The sequence below is a fragment of the Balaenoptera ricei genome, chromosome 15, assembly GCF_028023285.1.
Source record: "Balaenoptera ricei isolate mBalRic1 chromosome 15, mBalRic1.hap2, whole genome shotgun sequence".
Lineage (NCBI taxonomy): Eukaryota > Metazoa > Chordata > Mammalia > Artiodactyla > Balaenopteridae > Balaenoptera > Balaenoptera ricei.
The window spans coordinates 61,642,540-61,664,669 of NC_082653.1; the positions used below are offsets into that span (position 1 = coordinate 61,642,540).

At 43.0% G+C, this 22,130-nt stretch overlaps 1 protein-coding gene across 2 annotated transcripts in view; it reads left to right on the forward strand.

Annotated features, from left to right (window-relative positions):
* SHISA9 (shisa family member 9) overlaps positions 1-22,130 on the forward strand; it is a 294,030-nt gene that overhangs the window by 260,518 nt on the left and 11,382 nt on the right. Inside the window, exons 3-4 of one of the 2 annotated variants that reach the window (XM_059896901.1) lie at positions 7,258-7,413; positions 14,964-15,011. In XM_059896901.1, coding sequence (XP_059752884.1) covers positions 7,258-7,413; positions 14,964-15,011 — 204 coding nt within the window. The remainder of the gene's footprint in view (positions 1-7,257; positions 7,414-14,963; positions 15,012-22,130) is intronic. The other variant, XM_059896902.1, reaches the window with a different exon arrangement.

Sequence of the window (22,130 nt, forward strand, 5' to 3'; positions counted from 1 at the left end):
AAAGCATGGCTCTGCCACTTACAAGTGGTGTAACTTTGGGTAAATCACAAAACCTCTCTGTGCAAAATGGGGTTAATAATAGTATCTCATAGGGACTCTTGGAATAGTACCTTAGTTTGTATATGAAATAATAACACCTCTCTGTTTATTATGTATATAACTGTGTTTTCACCTTCTTTATCATTAATCAATATCATCATCACCATTTTTCTTTGTGTTCCTTCTTTAATAAATCCTAATTTCCTAGCCTTACCTAGGTATATGGATGCCATGGGCCATCTGGGGTAAACCTCATATACTCAGGAAGACAAAAGAGAAAAGCACACTAATAATTTGAAAAATACATTATCCTTAAGACTGCAGTCTAGTTGGTAGAGTTGTTTTCCCATAGGGCTATGGGTTAACAATTCTGATATTGCTAGACATGTATACTGGAATTAAACAACTAAGTAAATGGATGGTGGAGGATGGGAGCCAGGCTTCTCATTGTTGGGGTGGGAGGTTACAAATGAGCAAGGGGAGAAGGCTAGACTGATCCCTGTGATAATGGATTAGAGTTGGAGACATCAGGATGAATTCATGTTAAGCTTAATACAGACACAGATGGTTACATATATAAATTTTTATAGATGTGTATATATGTATGAGTCAGTCTACACACATAGATTTCCTTGCTCGGTCAGCTGAGAGGGACTAGAAGCCATGAGCACACTTGGCCCCCAGATTTTGGTTTCTAACACCATTCTCCAAGAAAGGGAGCCAGGGTCCTCGGAGAAATGGATTCTAGGATGGGACAGGAAATAAACAAGATGAACCTGGAGCATCTTGCATTGCTGGAAAGTAAGAAAGTTCTCCAAAAAAAGGGCAGGGGGGAATGTAGAAGCCAACTGAAAGAGATTCCAATGGCCAAACCTGGGGAAATTTGAGTGAAGAAACAAAATAAAATAGTATTGGATTCTAATCCAAAGTATAAAATACATATCCATGTGTCCACACTAATATATATCATATATATATATATATGATATATATATATATTTGAGTGAATAATTAAAAGGGGAAGAAGAGACAAATCTGCTATGAAGAACAATTCCAAATAATTTATGTAGACACTCAGTACTCAGAGAGGTAGAGCATAACTTCCCACTCCTTAAGTGTGGGTTCTGTATAGTGACTTCCTTCCAAAGAGTATGGTATGGAAAGAGAGAAAAAGAGAGTAACTTTACAGTGGAGAGATTTGAGAAACACTGCCTCAGGCAGCGATATTGATATTTATGACATCAATAATGACGTCATCACAGCATGTATCCTTGACATGTTATGATGAGAATGTCACCTCATCTGTATGGTTTACCTCCCCCAAACCCATAACTGCAGCCTAGTCATGAGAAAAACATCAGACAAGTTCCAGTTGAGGGACATTCTACAAAATAATTGACCAGTACTCCTCAAAACTGTCAAAGTCATCAAAATAAGGAGAAGTCTGAGAAATTCACAGCCAAGAGATACCTAAAGAAACACGATGACTAAATTTAATGTGCTACCTGGATGAGATTCTAGAACAGAAAAAGGACATTAGGCAAAAACTAAGGAAACCTGAATAAAGTATGGGTTTTCGTTAATAGTTATTTGTCAGTCTTGGTTTATTAATTGTAACAAATGTACCCTATTGGGGAAACTGGGGCTGGGGTATATTGGAACTCTCTGTGCTATCTTTGCAGTATTTCTGTAAATCTAAAATTGTTCTACAATAAAAAATTGTTTAAAAGATATATTGTTCCTGTATCATTACGTCACAGGATTGATATGAGGATTTAAGGAGATAGCACATGAAAAGTTCATTACCAAGTGACTGGCACATAATATATGCTCCACAGAACAGCACTCTTTGACCATCTTGTGCCTTTCTGTGCAATTCTTCCTTGTGATATGCCTTGCAAAACTTACTATTGTTGCCTTTCCTCCAAGATGAGCCAAACTGGTCTAGTTTCTGATAGTTGGTATCTGCCTCTTTTGCTCTGAGAAAACTAGAGCATCATCCCAGGGTTTGTAATTGAGCATTTTTACCTTAACAACCCTATCTGGATTGCATTCATTAGTCTGTTTAGTAACTAAGATATACCACATCATAACAGTACTTACATGGTGGTTACCTTGGTGTAAGTCTGCCAGATACTTCTATATAGAGTAAGTGTATCTTAACTTTCTTTGAAAATGATTGTCAAATACGTGAGGCCCATTTTCTGTCTTAGGAAGGAGAACATGGGGACATTATCAACTTCTTGTTTGCTGACTGAGGGTCTTGACGGAATGCAGCATCCCAGAACAGCAAGTCCTTGTCAGTTATTTCTAAGGATCAGAAGGAGTTGCAAAATTATAATGAGGCAGGGAAAGTTTTTTTGTGACCTTGGGTAGAAAGTACCTTTCTACAGAGGTGAGGTGGATAAGACATCCCTGGGGCTGAGGTGTATCTAGAAGAGAAACCATACTGCTGGGAGCAAGACATGGCTGGTCCTACTGGATTCCCTCTATGGTCATGGCTATGCAAAAGAAATTATATATATACACACACACACACACATATATAATTTATATGTAAAATATATATAGTAGATATATAAATTATGTATACACATAATTTCTTTTGCATAGTATATTTAATTAGTATATTATATACTATATTATATAATATATAAAATTGATAATATATAATTATATATGTGTGTACATATATAAATACCTACTATATTACATAATACATAAAACATAATTATATATAAAATGTATAATATATAATACATAAATTATATATATAATTTCTTTTGCATAGTATATATACTTAGTGTATGTATTATATACTATATTATATAATATATAAAATATACAATATATATTATATAACATACATTATATTATATATTTGTGTACATATGTATATAAATACATACACGTGCATGGACATATATACATACTACATATATACATACATTCAAACAGTTATCTCGTATCTTTATGCTTCTTCTCTCAATTGACAAGGTCAGGATTTGCACATTATAACCTACTCTTCCCTCTTCACTCACCCTATTCTATTTTTCTTGGATGGCAACCTGAGCTTACCTCCCGTCTACTCTTTTGTTTGTCCTCCTTAGCTGGGTATTATGTGTGGAAAACTCACAGAAAAACTGGGTTGCCAGGTCTGGTCCATCCTCCTGCTCAGTAAAATGAAAATAACATTTAAGAAACCCAGTCACCAATGTCTGTTTAATAATTCTTGATTGCTGCCCTGAGCCTGGATTTCAGTATTTCTGAATAATCAGCGCCTGGAAGCTAGCAAAAAATGGCTATCTAAAACTGCCAGAAATGTGCTTCCTGTTGTTCTGAATGTGAAAGTAGGAATGTGACTCTGGGGCAGCCTCATTTTCCTTTGTGATGGATCACTTTGGTGGGCCATCTCAGTCCTACACACTTTCATTAAGTAACTACTCGCTGCCCCTGAGTTAGCTCAGGACTTGGGAGAAATCATCCAAAAGCAAATGCTTTATAATGGAGTATTCTGTTTAAGAATATAAAAGGCTATCCCAAGTGGTAAGGAATATCTCTGTACTTTTTTTTTTTCTTTAATGAAGTGTTTAGCATTTCCCCTGGCAGGACTGGAAACAGAGTTTGAAAATAGTGGATGGGATCTGGGACTGAGGGAGCAAAGAGATGGGAGTAAGGGCTCCCACTGGATGATGGGCTTAGGTGGTGTCAGCTCTGTAACTAGTTAAGGGTCTATTTCCAGAAAAAAAAAAAAACCTGCCATTAAGATATTAGTTAATTAACTTATGAATGTCCTTGGGCATTCTCTATGCACTACTCGGTCAATTTGCTGTTTGAAATTTCTACTGAAGCTCTGTAGAAAATCCAGGGCCAATGCCTGTTCCACCTTGGTGCACTCTGCAGGCCCCATGGGAAGCCTGCCTTCTGGTCAGTTCCAGCCTCCCAGTGGGATTCAGGACAACAGTGCACTAGTCAGAACTTACATTGCACGTGACAGTAACCCCAAAGCACACTAGCTTATTCAGAAAGGGACTTCCCTATCTCCTCTGCTTCTTTCCTTATTCTTTCACAATAAAGAAAGATTTTCTTCACATGGCAGGTTCAAACTCATTTGAATTCATGGCCTCCTGGCTCCTTGACTCCAAAGCTTCCCAATAGAAAAAATTCAGGGAAGGGCTCTGATTGGCCCAGCCTAGATCACATGCTCCCTTCTGGCCCAATCACTGTGAGGAGAAGGAGGTGTTGTGATTGGTCTGACTTGGATCACATGTTCACTGTGTGACCAGAAGGGTGAGTTACTGGCCTGATTTCCAACTGCCAGCTCTTACTTACATCTCTGAGTAAGAGTTTTTCTGGCTACCAGAGCTCACTCTGCCCATGAACGTGGTAGGTTACAAGTGCTGAGGAATTACTGTCTACCAGAAGCAGCCCTCAAACAACGACTGATGGGAGCTGGCACATAAATACTCAGGGGCTCACTTGCCCACGGGCTGACAGAATTCTGAGACATGCACTCAACACCATTTACCAGAATGCCAGAGTGGGATTAAACTCCCATTCTCCACAGTTGCCCCTTGCTGGGCATTGCACTCTTTATCTGACTCTTTCTCTTTCCCATCTCGCCCCCTCACCCCTTGTCTGCAGTATTGCCTGACATCACCTCCCAAATATACTTGTACTTGAGTCCTTATCTCAGTGACTTCTGGGAAAACCCAAACTAAGAGAGTTACAGTGATTGGCAGCTAATCACATGAGTCAAATGGGGATGAAGCAGAGTGCCTGGAACTGGTACTTCTGAATACACAAAACAGTAGCTGTCCACTAAAAAAATATATGTGTGTGTGTGTGTATGTTGGGGAAGAAACCCCACAGAGCAGCAAACAATGAGAACTTACAGTAAATCACTTCCTATTACACCAACATTTGGGCACAAACATGTCTGGCCTGACGTGCCCAGGGGAAGCAGACAGACCTCCCCAGCAGGTTGCTCTGGAGAGGAAAATGTCAGAGGACGTTGGGGTCCAGGCTACAGGGAGAGCCGTAATTTACATGAGACAACATTTCCACCATGACTTCATTAATCTTAGGACTCTTCCACCCCAGCTGAATCCCAGCCAAAGAGTTATCATGGCAGGGAGACATGCCCGCCTCCTCAGATGCTGGCCAGCGGCTGGGCGACTTGGCTTATGTTTGGCGATATTCCCATTAGACAGTTGGGCTTGTGGGATGGCCCATGCATGTGCAGTGATAAAAATACTCTCCTTATCTCTGTGTCTCAGCTGTGGTAACCCTGCTTCTTTCCGTTCGAGTGTATTGGTTTCTAAAGCCAAACTTATTCTATATATGTCACGGGTTGAATTGCCTAGAAGCAGTGCTTGAGAGAGGGGTTCAGGTGTATGAGACTCTGAGGGAGTCAAACACCCACACCTCTCTAAGGTTGTGAGGGAAACAAAATAGGAAAGATAAAGGAGCCACACAGGGATGGGGCTCTCAGTTTCAGATAAAGTCTAGACCAGGGGTTGTCAAACTATGGCCCGTGGACCAAATTCAGCTGCCACCTATTTTGGTAAATAAAGTTTTAAATAAAGTTTTATTGGCACACAGCCACGCTGACATAATGTCTATGTCAGCTTTCTTGCTACAAGGGCAGAGGCGAGTAGTCTCTGGACTGGATGGCCTGCAAAGCCTAAGCTATTTACATTCTGGCCCTTTCCAGAAAAAGCTTGCTGACCCCTGCTCTAAACTTGTCTCAACCCATGGGAGCTCTGGAGCCCCCCTTGCTCCATTAAGTTATCCCCACCTTGAGGCAAGGGCTGGTCTTGGTACCTTAGTGTCAGCTGGGCATTGGTTGTCACCCACCCTGGGTGTTGAGGGTGAGGGACATTAAGCAGATTAAGCCCAGGATGGTGGCTCCCATCAGCCGAGAACGATTTTTTGGATGTTAGGGGCACCTGTGAGCTCTGAGCAACCGACACAGTGGCTGGGAAACGGGTGCACATGCTGGTAAAGGGGATCTTTCAAGGCACTGCCAGCAAGTACTGCCATGTTGATCTGGATCTCCAGATGTGCTTCATGAAGATGGAGGGAACCCTTGCTTCCTGCCTGAAACTGAGCCATAATTCTCTCACCTGGACTCCGTGACTCCCATTTCATTCTTGCCTTCAGTCCGTCCATCCCATTGTTCTCAGGGTGAAGACAGAAACCCTTAACAGCTCAAAGAATAATTCCTGAACCTTTTCCCCCATGAATTCCAGTCCCTCTAAGTAGCCAATATTCAGTTGGTGTGTTTTTACCTATTTTTTTCAGTCTTTGCAAACCACAGCACACAAAAATATGCACAGATTTTCTTTTCTTTAAACCAAATGCCCTGTTATGCGCATTACTTTGACATTTGCTTTTTTTGCCTTTACAATATAAACCATAAGAAACTCTCCACATGTATAGTTAACTGATTTTTAACTCATTTTTTTAACAGCTGAATGATAGGCCATCATATGTATGTACATATTATGTACCTAATACAGATGTACAATAATTTAAGCATTCCTGCATTGATAGGAGTTCAGGTTGTTTCTGTGTGGTTTTTATTTTTCACTTTACAAACCATAGTGCAAAGAACGCCTCTGAACAAATATCCTCACATTCTGTTGCTTGTATTTCTGAAGGCTCCATCCCTAGAAGTGGTATTATTTGGTCAACATACACATGCATTTTAAATTTCCATACACACTGCCAGATTCCTTTCTGCAGATACAGCAAATCATATGTCCACCGTGAGTTTATGAGGCTGTCGAGTTTCCAACATCTTTGCTAGATTGGTGTCCTTCAGTCCTTTTAATTGTTGCCAATCTCTTGGCAGGGGAGTGGCCTCCCGTTGTCCTGACTTGCATTTCCTTGACTGTTATTGAAGTTGGTCATCTTTTTATATGTATGTTGCTTTGATAAAAGTAGCCCCCGCAGTGATAGGACCTTATGTTAATTTGGGGGGAGATGGAAGTGTTCTAGGGGAATCCTTTGCTCTTTACCCATCCATCCTCAGCTGCTCTCCAATGCAGAGTTGGTTGTTGCCGATATATCTGCCCATCCTCGGCTGCCCTCCCTCTCGTGTCCCCAAAGGGCGTGGAGTTTTGGTCTCAAGGGATGTGGCCATGGTGGGGGTGGGTAGAAGAAGGTCCTGCCCCATTGGTGACCATCTCCGTCTGTTCTCTTCACTTCTAGACGCCACCCAGATGAACAACGCAGTGCCCACCTCCCCTTTGCTCCAGCAGATGGGCCATCCACATTCCTACCCCAGCCTGGGCCAGATCTCCAACCCCTACGAACAGCAGCCGCCTGGCAAAGAGCTCAACAAGTACGCCTCCTTGAAGGCTGTCGGTAAGTGCTGTTTTGTTTCTTCTCTCTCTCTCCTGTACTTTTCTGTTCCTTCTAGATTTCCTTATCCCCTACTTTTTTCTACTCCTTTTTCTGTCTTTCTTATCTATCTATCGTCCATCTATCATCCATCATCTATCTATCCATCTACTATCTATGTATCATCTATCTATCCACCCATCATCTATCTATCTATCTATCATCTATCTATCTTTCAAAATCTCCCTCTATTTCTCTTTCTCTCTTTCTTTCTGTCTCATTCTCTCTCTGTCTCTCTCTCATGTATTCTGGGTCTCTTTACTTGGGACACAGTTTACTAAGGACCAGAGCCCCTCAGCGGCTTTCTCTTGGCCCCAGGTCAAGTCCTACCTTGCTGTGTGGGGCAGGGTGGCGGGGGAGGGGGAGAAGGAGAACGTGGATACTATTGGATCATACCGATACCTCAGCCCCTTCACCATCAACCGTCTGCCCTAGCGAATCCTCAGGGAACCTGGACTTAGGATCCAGGACACTCGGTCTCCGAACCCCCTGCCCTTTAAGTGTGACACTCACCACCCACACAGTCCAGCCTCTCGGAGAAGTCAGTAAGCCTGCACATTCCTATCTCAGGGAACTCCTGTTTTTCCAGATGTAAACATTTCTGGTGTTGGGGGGTGGCGGGGGGAGCCTGGAGCTCCTATTACCTGAGTTCTTATCAAGTGCCAGACATTGCATTGGCCCTTTTATAGACACTGTCTTATTTTCTTATAGCGCTCCAAAGAGGAAGGCATAGGTATTGCCCCAATTTTCAGATTAGGAAAACTGAGGCTCGGGGAGGCTAATTTAACTTGCTCCAAATCAAGCAGCCTGTGGGCAACTTGAACTTGTGTTTTTATCGCTGCAGAGCCTGTGCTCCTGCTGCTCCCTTCCCACAGCCCTGGGTGGGCTGGGGTTCAGTCCATTCCCCCGATTTGTACATGAGGGAGTCTGACGGTGACCCAGGCTCCTAAACAAATGACTCATGGCCCCGTTCTATAGGATGGAAGCAGCACCCACAGCAAAGTCAAGCTTTGGGGCGGGCAGAAGACTCCCAGACCCCATGCCTTCTTTTATAATCAGCTTCTCATCCTATTTCCTCTCCCCACTGCCAAGCTCCTCGTTGGAGATGGGACAGGAGACATGTGCTGATCAATTCCAGTATGAAATATCCTAATTCTGTTACAAACTCAGGACAGAAACCAAAGCACAGACATGATCACATGTCTAGGCTGCTGTCGGAACCACGGTCTACGGACATAAGATTCATAAAACAAGCATATTGGTGCCCAACAGAGGGCCAGGCACATACTTGGGGCTTAGCGTTTGAACAAGAAGTCCATCTTTAGGAACTCATGTTCCTCAATCTCCCACGATTTCCAAATGGAACCATTTGAAGAAGGTTTTAGGGGTGCTTATAATTCTGAGGGCACAGGTTGTGCTGCCTAAATTCTAAGCCTCGTAAGACTTTACATAGTAATCTCCCACGTTTCCTGTTGAATTTCTCCACCCACCTCAACCCTCATCTACACCCATGACCACAGATTTCTTCTATTCCATATTGTGTGTTTGCAGAGCACATACATCCTAAACGTGTTCAGATAAACTCAGATATTACTAGGAAGGGAAGGGAGCTGTTACCTAGGAGAGAAAGAGTCAGGGCATCTGTGCCAGTGTAACTGCAGAAGCCTTCATGCACTATTCCGTGGCCCACCTCCCTTTCTGAGCCTTGCATTTAGGTGATGAAGAGCATCTGCTGTTATACTTGATTCTTCTTTTGCATTAAAAAAAATCCACCCAGACGTCTTTTTCTTTTAGAACTGGTCCTATTACCCAAAACAACTCATTTCTTCAACTTAGGCCCAGTGTTTCCTTCCCCCTCAACACCCAGTAGCTCTTTGGGTAAATCATAAATGGATCTTCCAACAGAATTCCTTGATTCTGTCCAGCATTGACTCAGGGCTTCTTGGTATAGCAAATGTTTGCAGTGCATTTGGAATTAAACTTGCAGTCTGAAAGTTTATTTGACACTCCTTGAGTAACACTTTCTTCCACAAAGCTGGAACTCCTGAAATGTTTGTTGAATGAAGGAATGAGCTTGTCTTTGACAAGAATCAAAGAATAGCTTAGTTGGAAGGGAGCACCCCTGTATCTTCTAAAAACTCTGAAGGGTCTCACTTGGGGTACCCTCCCCAGTCCTGGCTATGGTTGATGTGCCCCTCTTCTTCTTGGTCCTTCTTTTCTGACTATTATGGGAGTTCACAAGCTTTATCTGAGTCACAGATGGTCTTGTAATGGTCTTGTGAGGTCCAGTGAGGGGCAGACTGAGCGAATGCATGACCCGATGGGTTACCCAGGAGTCCAGAGTCTGCCCGCCCAAATGAAATGCAAATCCCATAATAAACATTCTTTCAAGGGTTCTCTATTAAGGAATAATGTAACTGTGCTGTGAATGATGAAATGAGTTTCATTAACAAAATCGTTACCACCCAGTAGAGAAGTTGTTTAAAAAATGGTTTGCTGTGGAAAGCTCTGCAGTCTCTGATAACCAGACTCATTTTCTAAAAATTTCAATTCAGTAAATAAGGGGAGACTTGGACAGCCTTTAGGGTTAACTGCCAAGTTCAAAAATACCTCTGGAAAAATCAGTGTTCTCTTGGAGGCTTTAATATTCAGAACATCAAGTGGGTTGGTCACCAAAACCCCCTGACCTCAGCTTCTTTGTGTGAAAAATGAAGAACCTGAACTCTCTAGTTTCCAAGCTCCATTCTAATTTTAAAATTGGAAAATTAACCAGTTCTACTCATTCTACTCATTAGAATACCCGTGGACCATTAAATATGTCTCCTTTATTCACTACCAACTCTGGGGAGAAAAGCGTGGGAATTGTTGGTAGTTCCTGAGATAAATTCTTCCCAAACAAGACTTCCCATCTATTTAATTTGATTTGATTTAATTTAATTTTTATTTTATTTATTTAATTTTATTTTTGTTGTGTGCTTGTTGAAATCACACTCATTCATGTTTAAAGAGAGCTCCTTTCTTTCTATAATTCAGGGATTTGGGAATGTAACATCTGGTCCTATATAGCATGTGACTACAGAACGGTCTCTGTTCTCAAGGAGTTCATTGGCCAGTTATTGTAAAATATTAGCATACACTAGGGAAATGTAAGAGGCTACACCTCACTGTACTCTGTACAAGAAGGAGTGATGAAGTTGAATGATTATTTGTTCAACGCTTTCATCCATTCTGCAAACATTTAATCTGGTGTTCCTTGATGGTAGGTCCCACTGAGGCATGAACCAAGTCCGTCCCTTTCATCGATGTATCCCCAGCATGTAGCACCATGAAGGGATCTTTTTTTTTTTTTTTTGAGCTAGTATTTTTATTCATTTCAAAAGTTCTTCCCTTTTTTCCTTTCTTTAACTTTTCCCATCCCCCACCTGCCATTTCAACCATGTAGAGCTATTTGGGAAAATTAGTCTCAGCAGAACACCAGAGAACACAAGCATCAAATATCGCCTTTGGACTATGTAATTAAAAAGAAAATCTTGTTTTATCGATAACTCAAATATTATTTTAAGCATTTAGTCCATGTAATAGTAACAAAATAAATGCTCACTTCAGTGTTTTCAAAATCACTCCAGACCTCACCCTCGGCTATTCTTCTCCTTGGGGTGAATAAACTTGGGGGTCTGTATTTGGTGACCCACTGACATCTGCAGAGGTCTGACATGCTCTAAAACTGCATGATTCCTGGCTTTTTCCTCCTCTTCTCTGCCGTCTTCCACAAAGGGTAAAGCCCATCTTATCTCTGCTGGCACAGGACAAATCGGTTATTGCTTCTGTGGCCTCTGTGATCACTCATGAAGGGATCTTAATAAGCCCTCCCAATACATATTTGTAAAACCACTGAATAAAACCACGTGACAGACAGCACCCACATCATGACAGGAGCATGAGATCATCAGCAAGATGGTGGCATATAGCACTGCCCCTGCAATTGGTCAGGACTGAGTTTAAGATCTAGTTCATACGTTTATTGCAGAAATTACTCAACCTTCCAGGTCTCAGTTACCCCATGTGTACAATGGAGATAATAAAAATATACAACTAATTGTCTATTGGGAAGATCTGGTGATACAGTGCAGGGAAAGTGCTTATCCTGGTACAGCCCGCAATCAATACTGCCCCATATGAAAGTCTCCAGACCAGAATTGTTTGTTGGTCATATTTTTCCTTGAATTTCCAAATACACGGGTACCTTGATTAACATGCAATTGGTAGATTTCACTTTGAAGGAAATAGAGAGTTGGGTCCATATCCTTCACTCTAGTTTGATGGGAAAGATGTGCCTGAAAGCTAACTCACTTTGGGACTCTGATAAAACAAACAAGCAAGCAAGCAAACAGCAAATGACTTTTCTGAGTTGTGCTTAGGGCCAGCAAAGAGGCGGCCCAAACCTCTTCACTCTCCCCATCAATAGCCTGGACAGTGAAGGTCCATATGCCCAGAGCCATGACTCCTACAATCCATCAAAGAAAGATTCTGTTTCACTCAATTAACTCTCCTTACTAAGTCAGAAATGTGGGTTTAAACATTTTCTAAGTATTTTCTACCAAGAAAAGTCAAGAAGTGTGTGTTGTTCTAGACTGAGCCAAACTGTAACCTGAAAATTCAGTTAAGCACACAAATCCTCTGGCCTGAGCCACCTGTGGATGGGTGGTTACAATGCAAGGACCCACTTTATGGTTCCTCATAGGTCAATGTTTGCAAAGACAGTTGTGAAAATATCCCTAAGGGTCACCTGATGATTCAGAGATGGGTGATTCCTGCCTCCAGAACTGGGAAAAGACCACTCTTTTATGTAATTCCTGATGGGCTTTGCAAATGGAAAATTGCCTGTACGTTGGCATTTAGCTCCTATTGGCCCCGTGTCTAGTTTTTCCTCTAGGTGTCTTGAGAGTTTAAATCCTCAGCTGCTATAGGTTCCTGACCACATGCCCTTTAGATGCTTTAGTGCAACTTATGCTGCCTGGTGAGAGAAAGAGACAGGAAGTAACAGCATTATTGATAAAAGGCTGTGCCTTTTTTTTTTTAATTTAAGAATTTAATAAGAAAATATTTTCTCTGTTGCTATTTGACAGTCTAGGGACTATTTTCCCAGTACCATGTTAACATTTTCCAATAGCACTTTTTAAAACCACAGCAACAGTGCACTTAGATGTGGCAGGAATTCTTTTTCACTCTTTCTGTAGGAATCATGTGTGAAAACCCTAAGTGATGCATAAGCCCCTCAAATGTGAATTAACCTCTGCTAGTTTTTCTTTTTGTCACTGTTATGGAGGAAAGTGAGCTAGTATCATCGACCCAAACAGTACACCTCTGAAGGAGGTATCAGTCCCAAAGTCAAAAGATGGGGAAACTGAGGCTTGGTATAGTTAAGTAATTTTCCCAAAATCACGCCCAAAGAGCCAAGACTCATATTTGGGATAGCCTGATTCAGGTCATCTTCTTCCCACGAAATGATGCTGTCTCTCACAGAGCAATTTCTGGCACCAGAGGTTATAACCAGGCCAAAAAAAAAAAAACAAGATTGAAGAGGGCCGTTTTCCTCTTTGTGGGGGAGGACTTACTAAGGTATTGTTTTCTTTGTTTGAAGGTAAAAGTTTTCTCATGATGCTGAGTATAATTGAGGTATAACATGTTTAAGGTGCATTATAGTTGAGGTATAATTTCATATGTTAGTATAAAACTCAGATCATAATTTTACAGTAGTGTGACTGTTGAAATATACATACACTAGGGTCATCAACGTCCCAGTAAGGATAAGAAATATTTTCCTCTCCCAGAAAGTTCCCTCATGGTCGCTTCCTCTCAGTGCCATAGGCCCATCCTCTTTACATAAGCATTTAATTTTTAACCCCAAAAATATTTATCTAATGTCCATTAGTGTCACCAAGCCCATAATGGGGCCTTAGCTATTTATTTGGTAGCTTGTGTGCCATCTTATTAAGCGCCCATATTAGCTTTGGATTTATGAAACAAAACTTGTTACTGTCTTGTCTTGTCTTAGGTAGTGGGAACAGAGGTGACCACAGCTTGTTTCCTGCCTTCAAGGCGGTCATGGATTTGACTTGGGAGCAAACAGCTTCCTTGGGCTTAGTGACTCAGTGACTCGGTCAGGCATGTGTCCACCCGCACAGGAAGATCTGGGGCCGTATCACTATTTCCAGATGTCAATGATCCTGGCTCAGAGGGAGAAGAAACATGAAGGCATCCCAGGCGGGTCCCACTTAATTTTAAGTTCGTCGCTCTTCACCTGTCATTCCAATTTCCCCTCTGTTGTTAGTGATGAGGGTGTAGAGTTCGTATCCGCAGGGGGAACGTGGCAATTTGAGCATCCTTTGGCACGCTTGGGAGGCCAACCAGAAATGTTTAAATGGGGCCGGATCTATGCTCTGTAATCATTCAGATCACAGACTGTTGCCTACATCTCTTCCCAGCTGGCAGCCTGATAAATCTCTGGAAATTGTGCAGAAATGTTGAGGACTTGGTTTTTCCAGGTAGATTCCTAAGAAAGGAAACTGGAGCTAGTAGCGCACGCTGATTGGTCAGGCCGCCAGCCAGTGGGCAGAGGCTGCTGCTTAGGCACGTGCGCATGTTTGCCTCGGTTTGAGTAAAACCCGGTCTTACAGAGAAGGTCTGTCGAGGACCGGGGTAGGCTGTAGCCATAGTCATTCTCACCATCCTTTACAAAAGGGTCACTATGGGGTTCTCCTAATAATAGGAGATTCCCCCAGGGCTCATCCAGTACATCTGAAATGGAATTCAATTTAGAGAAACTGATTTATAATCAAAGTCCCAGGCATTATGGGATTCTCAGATAACAAGTTTGATTCCTTTAGCATTGAGGGGAATTTCCTTACCTCAGGAAGAGTGACCCCGTGGAGAACCTTGAATTCATTCATTCATTCAACAATATTTTTCAAACACAGACTGTGTGCTAGGCACTGTGAAAGCGGGGTCTCCACCCCACCCAGCCTGCCACCCAGCATTTAAAGTTGCAGTCAGCAGAGCCTGCCCCGACCTTGAATTTGGAGCTAATGATGCTACCCCCACCTTTTTAGCAGGGGAATTGCAATAAAAGAGGATCAAAATTGATCTCTTGTCAACAGAGCGTTATTAGCCAAAGTGACTTCATGTAACTAAAACTGCTTTTTTCTTAGAGTGTTGAAATTTAGAGCCACCTAGGAATTCTCTCTCTCCCTGAAAACATCTAGGCTTTCTTCGGGGGAACCTCTCTTGATCCTGTGTTGGGCATTATCTTGATCGTGCTTCAGGGCCTTGCAGAGAGAAGTGTTCACACAATTGTCATTGCGCATTTGGTCCCTCGCCCTGTTCCCCGGTCCCCTGAGACCTGCGCCCCTTGGAGGCTGCAGCTGGGGTGCCTGCAGAGCATCTGGGCTTTGAGGGCACAGCACACATGGGAAGCCTGTGAACAGATCAGCATCTCTCCATTATTGTTTTTTTAGGAAGTTCTGAGGGTGACTGGACAGTGGCGACACTTAAGTCACCGAAAGGTACCGTATGGCTTTTTCTAGCTCTTTTGTCCAGGTGTCGTTAGATTTGGCATTAATCCGTGAAGGCACAGAGAATCCCGGTGTCTGTGTGCACACATGTGTCCGCGTTGGGTGGACCTGTAGGTCCGTCTGAGTTCCAGTGTGTAGGTGTTGTGTGTGTGTGTGTGTGCACACGCGCGTGCATCTGGGGTGGCATGTCTGTGCTCCAGGCTGTTGTTGAAAAGTGTGCTACTCCTCACTTCCCGATATTCATTGCCTGAAGGAAAATGTCATTATCAGAAACCATCCCAGGTAAGACATCCAGGAGACGTTTTTTTCTCAGAAAACTGTGCAGGCAAATGGCAAAATGTAAGGTAAATTAACGCAGGGGGAGAAACACAAATTGTGAGGGAGAGATAAACAGAGTCAGGTTGTTGGCCCTGGGTCTTGGGAATGATTAGCCTTTTGGGGAACAGATGCTATTTTCAACTTTCCTGGCTACCATGGTGAGCATCAAAAGTTGGTCCCCTTGAGTCTGTGCATTAACTAGCTGGGTGACTGGGCTAGGTGGTGGCTATAATTTATTAACCCCCTATTATGTGCCAGACAGAGGGCTGAGCCCTTTATGTCATTTTGTCCTTGAACTCTCCGATGACCCAGCCATGTACGTGTTGTCCTTCCCCTTCAGAGATGAGGACATGGGCCTCTGAGCGAGGCTAGCTCTTGCTTGTCTAAAGTCATATAGCTGCTAAGTGATGAAGCTGAATTTGAACCCATGTCTGCCTGACTCTAATGCTTAAGTTATTTCCCACTGGGGTGTGATGGGAATGGCTATTTTCCAGAACAGACTGGAAGCTCAGTTCTCTTCTTTCTTCACTCCTTATGCTTTGTTGGATTTGGTAGTTGGGAGGATGTAGCTGACCCAAGCAGGTGAAGGTCAAACCCTTTAGTGACATTGAACTGGGAGAAGTTAGAAGATATTGCAGGGCTGTAGGTCAGATACTGGTAGGGCCCTTTTGCCTTCTCAAAAGACAGTTCTGGTTTCTAAGTGGAGACTGGATTGGGGGAGGGTGGGCTGGAGTTGAGGTCACCTTCTGGAAGGCTCTTGCAGTTATCCAGGTGGGCAGTGCCCCGAACTGTGGTGGATAGAGGATGAAGAGAAGAAAATAGAGCAGAGGGGTAATGAGGAGACTGCAGAAGGTAGTGAGTGCGTGCGTGGGAGTGGAGAGGAGGGAGCCGTGGGCCGCCCCGTGGTTCTCAGGTTTGGGCCACTTGAGTGCATATCAGCATCCCCTGGAGGAAGGTTAAACCCTAATTCCTGGGCCCCACCCCAGAGCTTCTGATTCACTAGGTGTGGCCAGAGGAGCTGAACTGCTAACAGGTTCCAAGGTGATGCTGATGATGCTGGTCTGGGGACAATACTTTAAAAACCGCTGCAGTAGAGAAATCTTGCTGGGAAACTAAGACTGTTTGATTGGGTCTCCAAGCATCTTTCTGTGGGTTGAGGGTTCTGAAGAGGGAAGTTTGACCAGAGTCCCAGAGGCTCCGAAGCAACCTGAGCTCTGGGGCGGGGTGGGGGAGGGAATGAAGAGTGTCACCCCATATTCCAGAATTGGGAGTGAGAGCTTTAGACCCTCGTGTCTAATGAGAACCCCTTGATTACCGAGTTGTTGCCTTGAGAGAGGCAGATTTTTTGGGTCTGCATTAGATAATAACTATTCACATGTCAACATCCATTTTTAGAAATGCAAACAATTTGGAACATGACAGACCTACTAATTTGAGGCATAAACTTTTTTTCCCTTCCCTTGTGAAAAACAAAGCCATTACGATTCCCATGACAACATTTAGAGGCAGTCAGCATCCCTGTCTTTATATCAGCCTGTTGTTGTCTGATGCATTCAGAAAATATTTCAGGACAGGTCAAAAGCAAGAGCTTAGAGGCTATTTTTCTACTCAAACCAGGCTAATTTCACCTCTCCTCCTAAATGCATCTTTATTTATCCTGCTTTGTCTGGGGAGGAGAAAAGGGGTCCCAGAGAGGGGAGGCCCAAGTTCCTCTGGGGTCACTGATTTTCCCTATTGTTTTCTACTCAACCTCCAGACCCTGAATCTACATGAGGCATGATGACAAGGTCAGGGGGGTTGTACACCCTGCCACCTTCTTGAAAGAGAAGTATCAGCAGGGTGTGATGGACTTAGCCTCAGACACACCTGGGTTCTGATCGTGGTCCCATCATTGGTACTCTTGTTACTTTCTCCAAGTCATTCAACCTCTCTGAGCCCCTCTTTTCTGATCAACAAGATGGAGACTTCACTATCACCTCCCTCCTAAGGTTGTTGTGAGGACGATGTGAGATAACATGTACAACACATGTCACAGTGCCTAGCATGTCAAAAGTGATAAACACATGAGGCTGTAACTGGTATAATTATTGCTATTATTATCAGGTGAGCAAATTAAAGCTCTGAAAAATCTCATGGTGAAAAAACTGTCAAACTCTGTATAGCCCATCATTTCCCAAACACTTTTGACATCTGATCTCTTTTCTCTATGGAAAACCAGTTCACAGCTTGAGATCCAGGTACTGGAATGTTGCTAGGAGCCCACTTTGGGAACACAGGGCATGGGCAGAGGGATGGGTGTCCCTTGGGGAGGTTGGATAAGAAGCAGTAGCTTCAAAGGAGAAAGGGCTAGGTCCCTGAAGATACAAGTTCCCCGCTTCCACCTGCATTGGCTATAACTCACTTGGGAGGGGAATCCTATCTGCCAGGAAATGGCAAACAAATCTTAGCAGTTTGCACTATTCATTTTTCACTACCTGAGGTTTTCCAGGAAAGTCTCCCCCTAGTGGTCACTGCTGTAGGTCCACGTGCCCAGCCCTGTGGACTCCTGGAATAATTGTTTAATACCCAGGATGGAAGAAGACACCACCACCTCAATCCCAGTGGACTCCCCTGACCAATATCAACACGTATCATGGAAATACATTTATTTTGCAAAACGAATCTTTGAACCTGATCTGTCCTTAGTCTAGCACACCATTGGAGCCTGGAACTTGGGGGAAACTTCTAGCATAGTGCTGTGATTTCATCACTCTAGCTCTGACTAGAATCAGGTTGTGTGGTCTTGCCCAAGCCCGTCACATGCTCTGGTCTTTCATTTCTACCATTTCCAAAATGGAGGAGATGATAGTATTCACATTCTATCAGGTTTGGGAGAGTAATTTCATGAGACAATGCAAATAATATCCTTCAATGAAGCAATGAAGAAAATATACTTTTTCACCCTTTATGCTTCTACAGATGAAGGAACTGAGTTCTCTTGAGATAAATGAGGTTGCCCACACTCACACAGGCATCACACCCAGGACCAGGACCCAGAACTCAAAGAATGGCTTAAGACCCCAATGTTCACAGCAGCACTATTTACAATAGCCAAAACATTGAAACAACCTAAATGTCCATCGACAGATGAATGGATAAAGAACATGTGGTACACACACACACACACACACACAATGGAATACTACTCAGCCATTAAAAAGAATGAAATAATGCCATTTGCAGCAACATGGATCTATCTAGAGATTGTCATACTAAGTGAAGTGAGTCAGACAGAGAAAGACAAATACCATATGATATCACTTATATGTGGAACATTAAAAAAAATGATTTACAAAACAGAAATAGACTCACAGACATAGAAAACAAACTTATGGTTACCAAAAGGGAAAGGTGAGGGGACAGATATATTAGGAATTTGGGATTAACAGATATACACTACTATATATAAAATAGGTAAACAACAAGGACCTATTGTGTAGCACAGGGAACTGTATTCAATATCTTGTAATAATGTATAACAGAAAAGAATCTGAAGAAGAATATCTATCTATCTGAATCACTTTGCTGTTCGCCTGATCATTGTAAATCAGCTGTACTTCAATAAAAAAAAATCAGTCTTTAAAAAAAAAAGAATGGCTTAAGGACTTGACCCAGAATCACGGGAGATGCTTTTTACCAATGTCCATCCTGGGCCTACCCATTCCTATGGGCCTGGAACCTCTGGATTTTTCACTTTCCATTTTTCATTTTTTCACTTTAAAAATGCACCTCCTGGGTCATTTTATGTGCATTCAATTCTGGACCTACATTTTCCTAAGACCGAATCCTAGATAAAAACACAGCTTACCCCAGAGCACCAGTTTTCACATGCCAGCATTCCTCATGTATTCCAAAAATACATGAGTATTTTTGCTGTTTTCTGAAATAAAGCTTTTCTTAGTTGGGGTTTGATCTGGGGGCTATAGCTGGAAGGTAAGAGCATTGGAGGTGGACTGTCTTGGATTTGGTATCCTGCTCTGCCACTTATCAGCTGTGGCAGGGTCAGTTGGCAGCCAAATTACTCAGTATCTCTGGGCCTTAATTCTCATCTGTCACATGGAAAAAAATGATATTGCCTCATCACCTCCCTTTAAGAGGGTTTAAATTAGATCAGGTAGGTGAAATGGCTAAAAACAGTGTCTAGTACATGGTAGGCACTCAAGAAATCCTAGTTCTTTCTTTTTTCTGAGAAAATTAATGTAGCTCGGTGATAAATATTCATCCAAGAGATGCTACAGAAGCACAGAAAATATGTGATTTGGGTTACAGTTCTGTTGGAGGGTACACAACCTGGGGAAGGACTCACTTAAAAGTAGCCTTAAAACATTACTTCTTAAAAGTCAGGCTTTTGCAACTTTCTGACTTGGGTTATTGGTTTGTGGGTGAGCAGCAGGGTACAGAGCAGGTGGAGGATAAGGAAGTGATTTTTTTAAAATAAAAATCAAATCCTACCAGCTTCTGAGTTCAGCCTCTTTGGAAAAGCGTACAGCAAGCACTGACATTTTGATGAGCTTCCTTGGGAACCCATAGGGCATGAAGTGAGCCTGTGGAGAGAGTTCTCTGCAGAAAATGCCGTTGCAGCAAGATAGCAATACTACTATATATAAAATAGATAACTAATAAGAACCTACTGTATAGCACAGGGAACTCTATTCAGTACTCTGTAATGACCTATATGGGAATAGAATCTTAAAAAGAGTGGATATATGTATATGCATAACTGACTCAATTTGCTGTACAGCAGAAACAAATACAACATTGTAAATCAACTATACTCCAGTAAAATTTTTTTAAAAACGTGTGTCCCTCTGAGGCTAAGCTGGCTAGATATCATTCATGCTAAATGTCCCCCAAACCTTGCATGGTGCCGCCATCACATAGTAGACACTCAACATACATTTTATTAATAAATTATTAATTGAAGCTGGGCACCGCATTTGAAGGGAATCCTGTTGTCTTTTCTAAAGAGGCCCTGGGAAATAGAAAAATCAACCAGGTGGAAGTGGGGGGTGGCCTGTGTTTAGATTCAGTGCTGCTTCTGTTCTGTTGGGTGTCCTTGTGCCCACAGCTCCAGTTGCCTCTCCTATAAATGGAAGGCTGGGATCATTGATCTCATTGGCCCCTCTATCTCCGTAAGTAAAGATCCCAGGCTTTGCTATGATTGGCTTGCCTTGTCATGTGGCCACCTACCTCTGAACAACTTGTTATGGTGAGGGCAATGAAATGGGTTGTTTGTAGTCATCGGGGAATGGTTAGGGGGTGAAGGAGTGGAGGGGTATGTCATCCAAACCATGTGGATTAAGAGTAGGGGAGACATGGATCCCCACCTGGAAATTGGGGCTCTTCCTGGGAGTAGGGTGAGTGAATCATTGGCATTTGTATCAGTTATCCATTGTTACAACAATGCTGCATAAGAAACAACCTCAAATCTCATGGCTTAAAATTATTTAGGTCAGCATTTATTGAGCTCAGGGGTCTATGTGCCAGTGATTTACGCTGATGCAGGAGGTTCTTCTAGCCTGAGTTGAGTTCACCCATGTGACTCGGGGTTGGATGGATGCTGGCTGCTGTAGGCTGGTTTCAGCTGGAAAGACTGGGTGACTTGGCTCTGCTCCAGGTGTCTTTTATCCTTAGAGAGGGTAGCCCAGACATGTTCTCATGATGGGGGCAGAGGTGCAAGAGAGCAATCAAACACCAGCAAGCACTTTTCAAACTTCTGTGTGTGTCATGTCTGCTAACCTTCATTAATCACCTGATGAACTCAGAATCCAGTGGTGGGGAAACAAAATCCTCTTTTTTGGGGGGGTGAGTTTCAAAGTCACATAAAAAGAGTGTGGATACAAGGAAGGAGGAAAAAATGGAGGTCCTTCATGCATTCATCCAACACAGGGTCCCAGATCTTATCGTTATCTACTTTGAGATGGTCCTTTGCACATTGGAAGGAAGTATGTAGGATTAAGGAGAGTTAACTTTTATTTCCTCCCTTTAAAAAACCACCAGTTATATAAAATGTTACCAGTTCAGAGGTTGATCATAAGACAAACCATGCAATGAATTTCTGAGAAGAAAGATCTCCATCTACGGAACAGCAGTGCAGGATGAAGGGCAGTGAACGAGTGCACAGTTTCCAACCAGGGCCCTTCGACGCAGGGGGCTCTGTGGTCAGCCTTGGATGGAGCATGGGTCCAGCCACCTTTGTTCGGTAGCCTTTCAGAAAGTGGTCACTGCCCAACAGGACTGCCTAAGGCAAGAGACAGAGGGCTTAAGGTTTCCTAGGTCCGCGGGCAGTGAGACGTTCACAGAGGGCTCCCTGCAGGCACAACAAAGGGGCTGATGGTGCAGCTGGATAGCTTTGGTGCAAAGCCCAAGCCAGGCACTGTTTCAGAATCCTCATCAGCAAAGGCAGCAGTGCCTCCTCTTGGGACCCTCAGGGCTAAGATAAAAAAGGGCCAGGATCCCATTCTCCCCTTTCCAATTTTCTCTCTTAGAGAGATAAGCCTTCCGGAAAGATGTGCGGCCCTGTAGAAACAGCCAGGAGTCCTGGCTTTAATTAGAACCTGGTTCAAATGTGATTTTTCCCTCCTTGTGTCTCTACAGCGAGGCCCAGAACCAGGTGAAATGGGGGCTAATTTGCCATAAAGACAAATCTTCCCATCTCCTCCCTGGCTCTCTCCTGCCTGGGAAGCTAGCCTTTTTTCCTGCCTTTCTTCTTTCTGCCTGCTGAGACAACCGCAGGAGCCTCTGCAGCTTTAT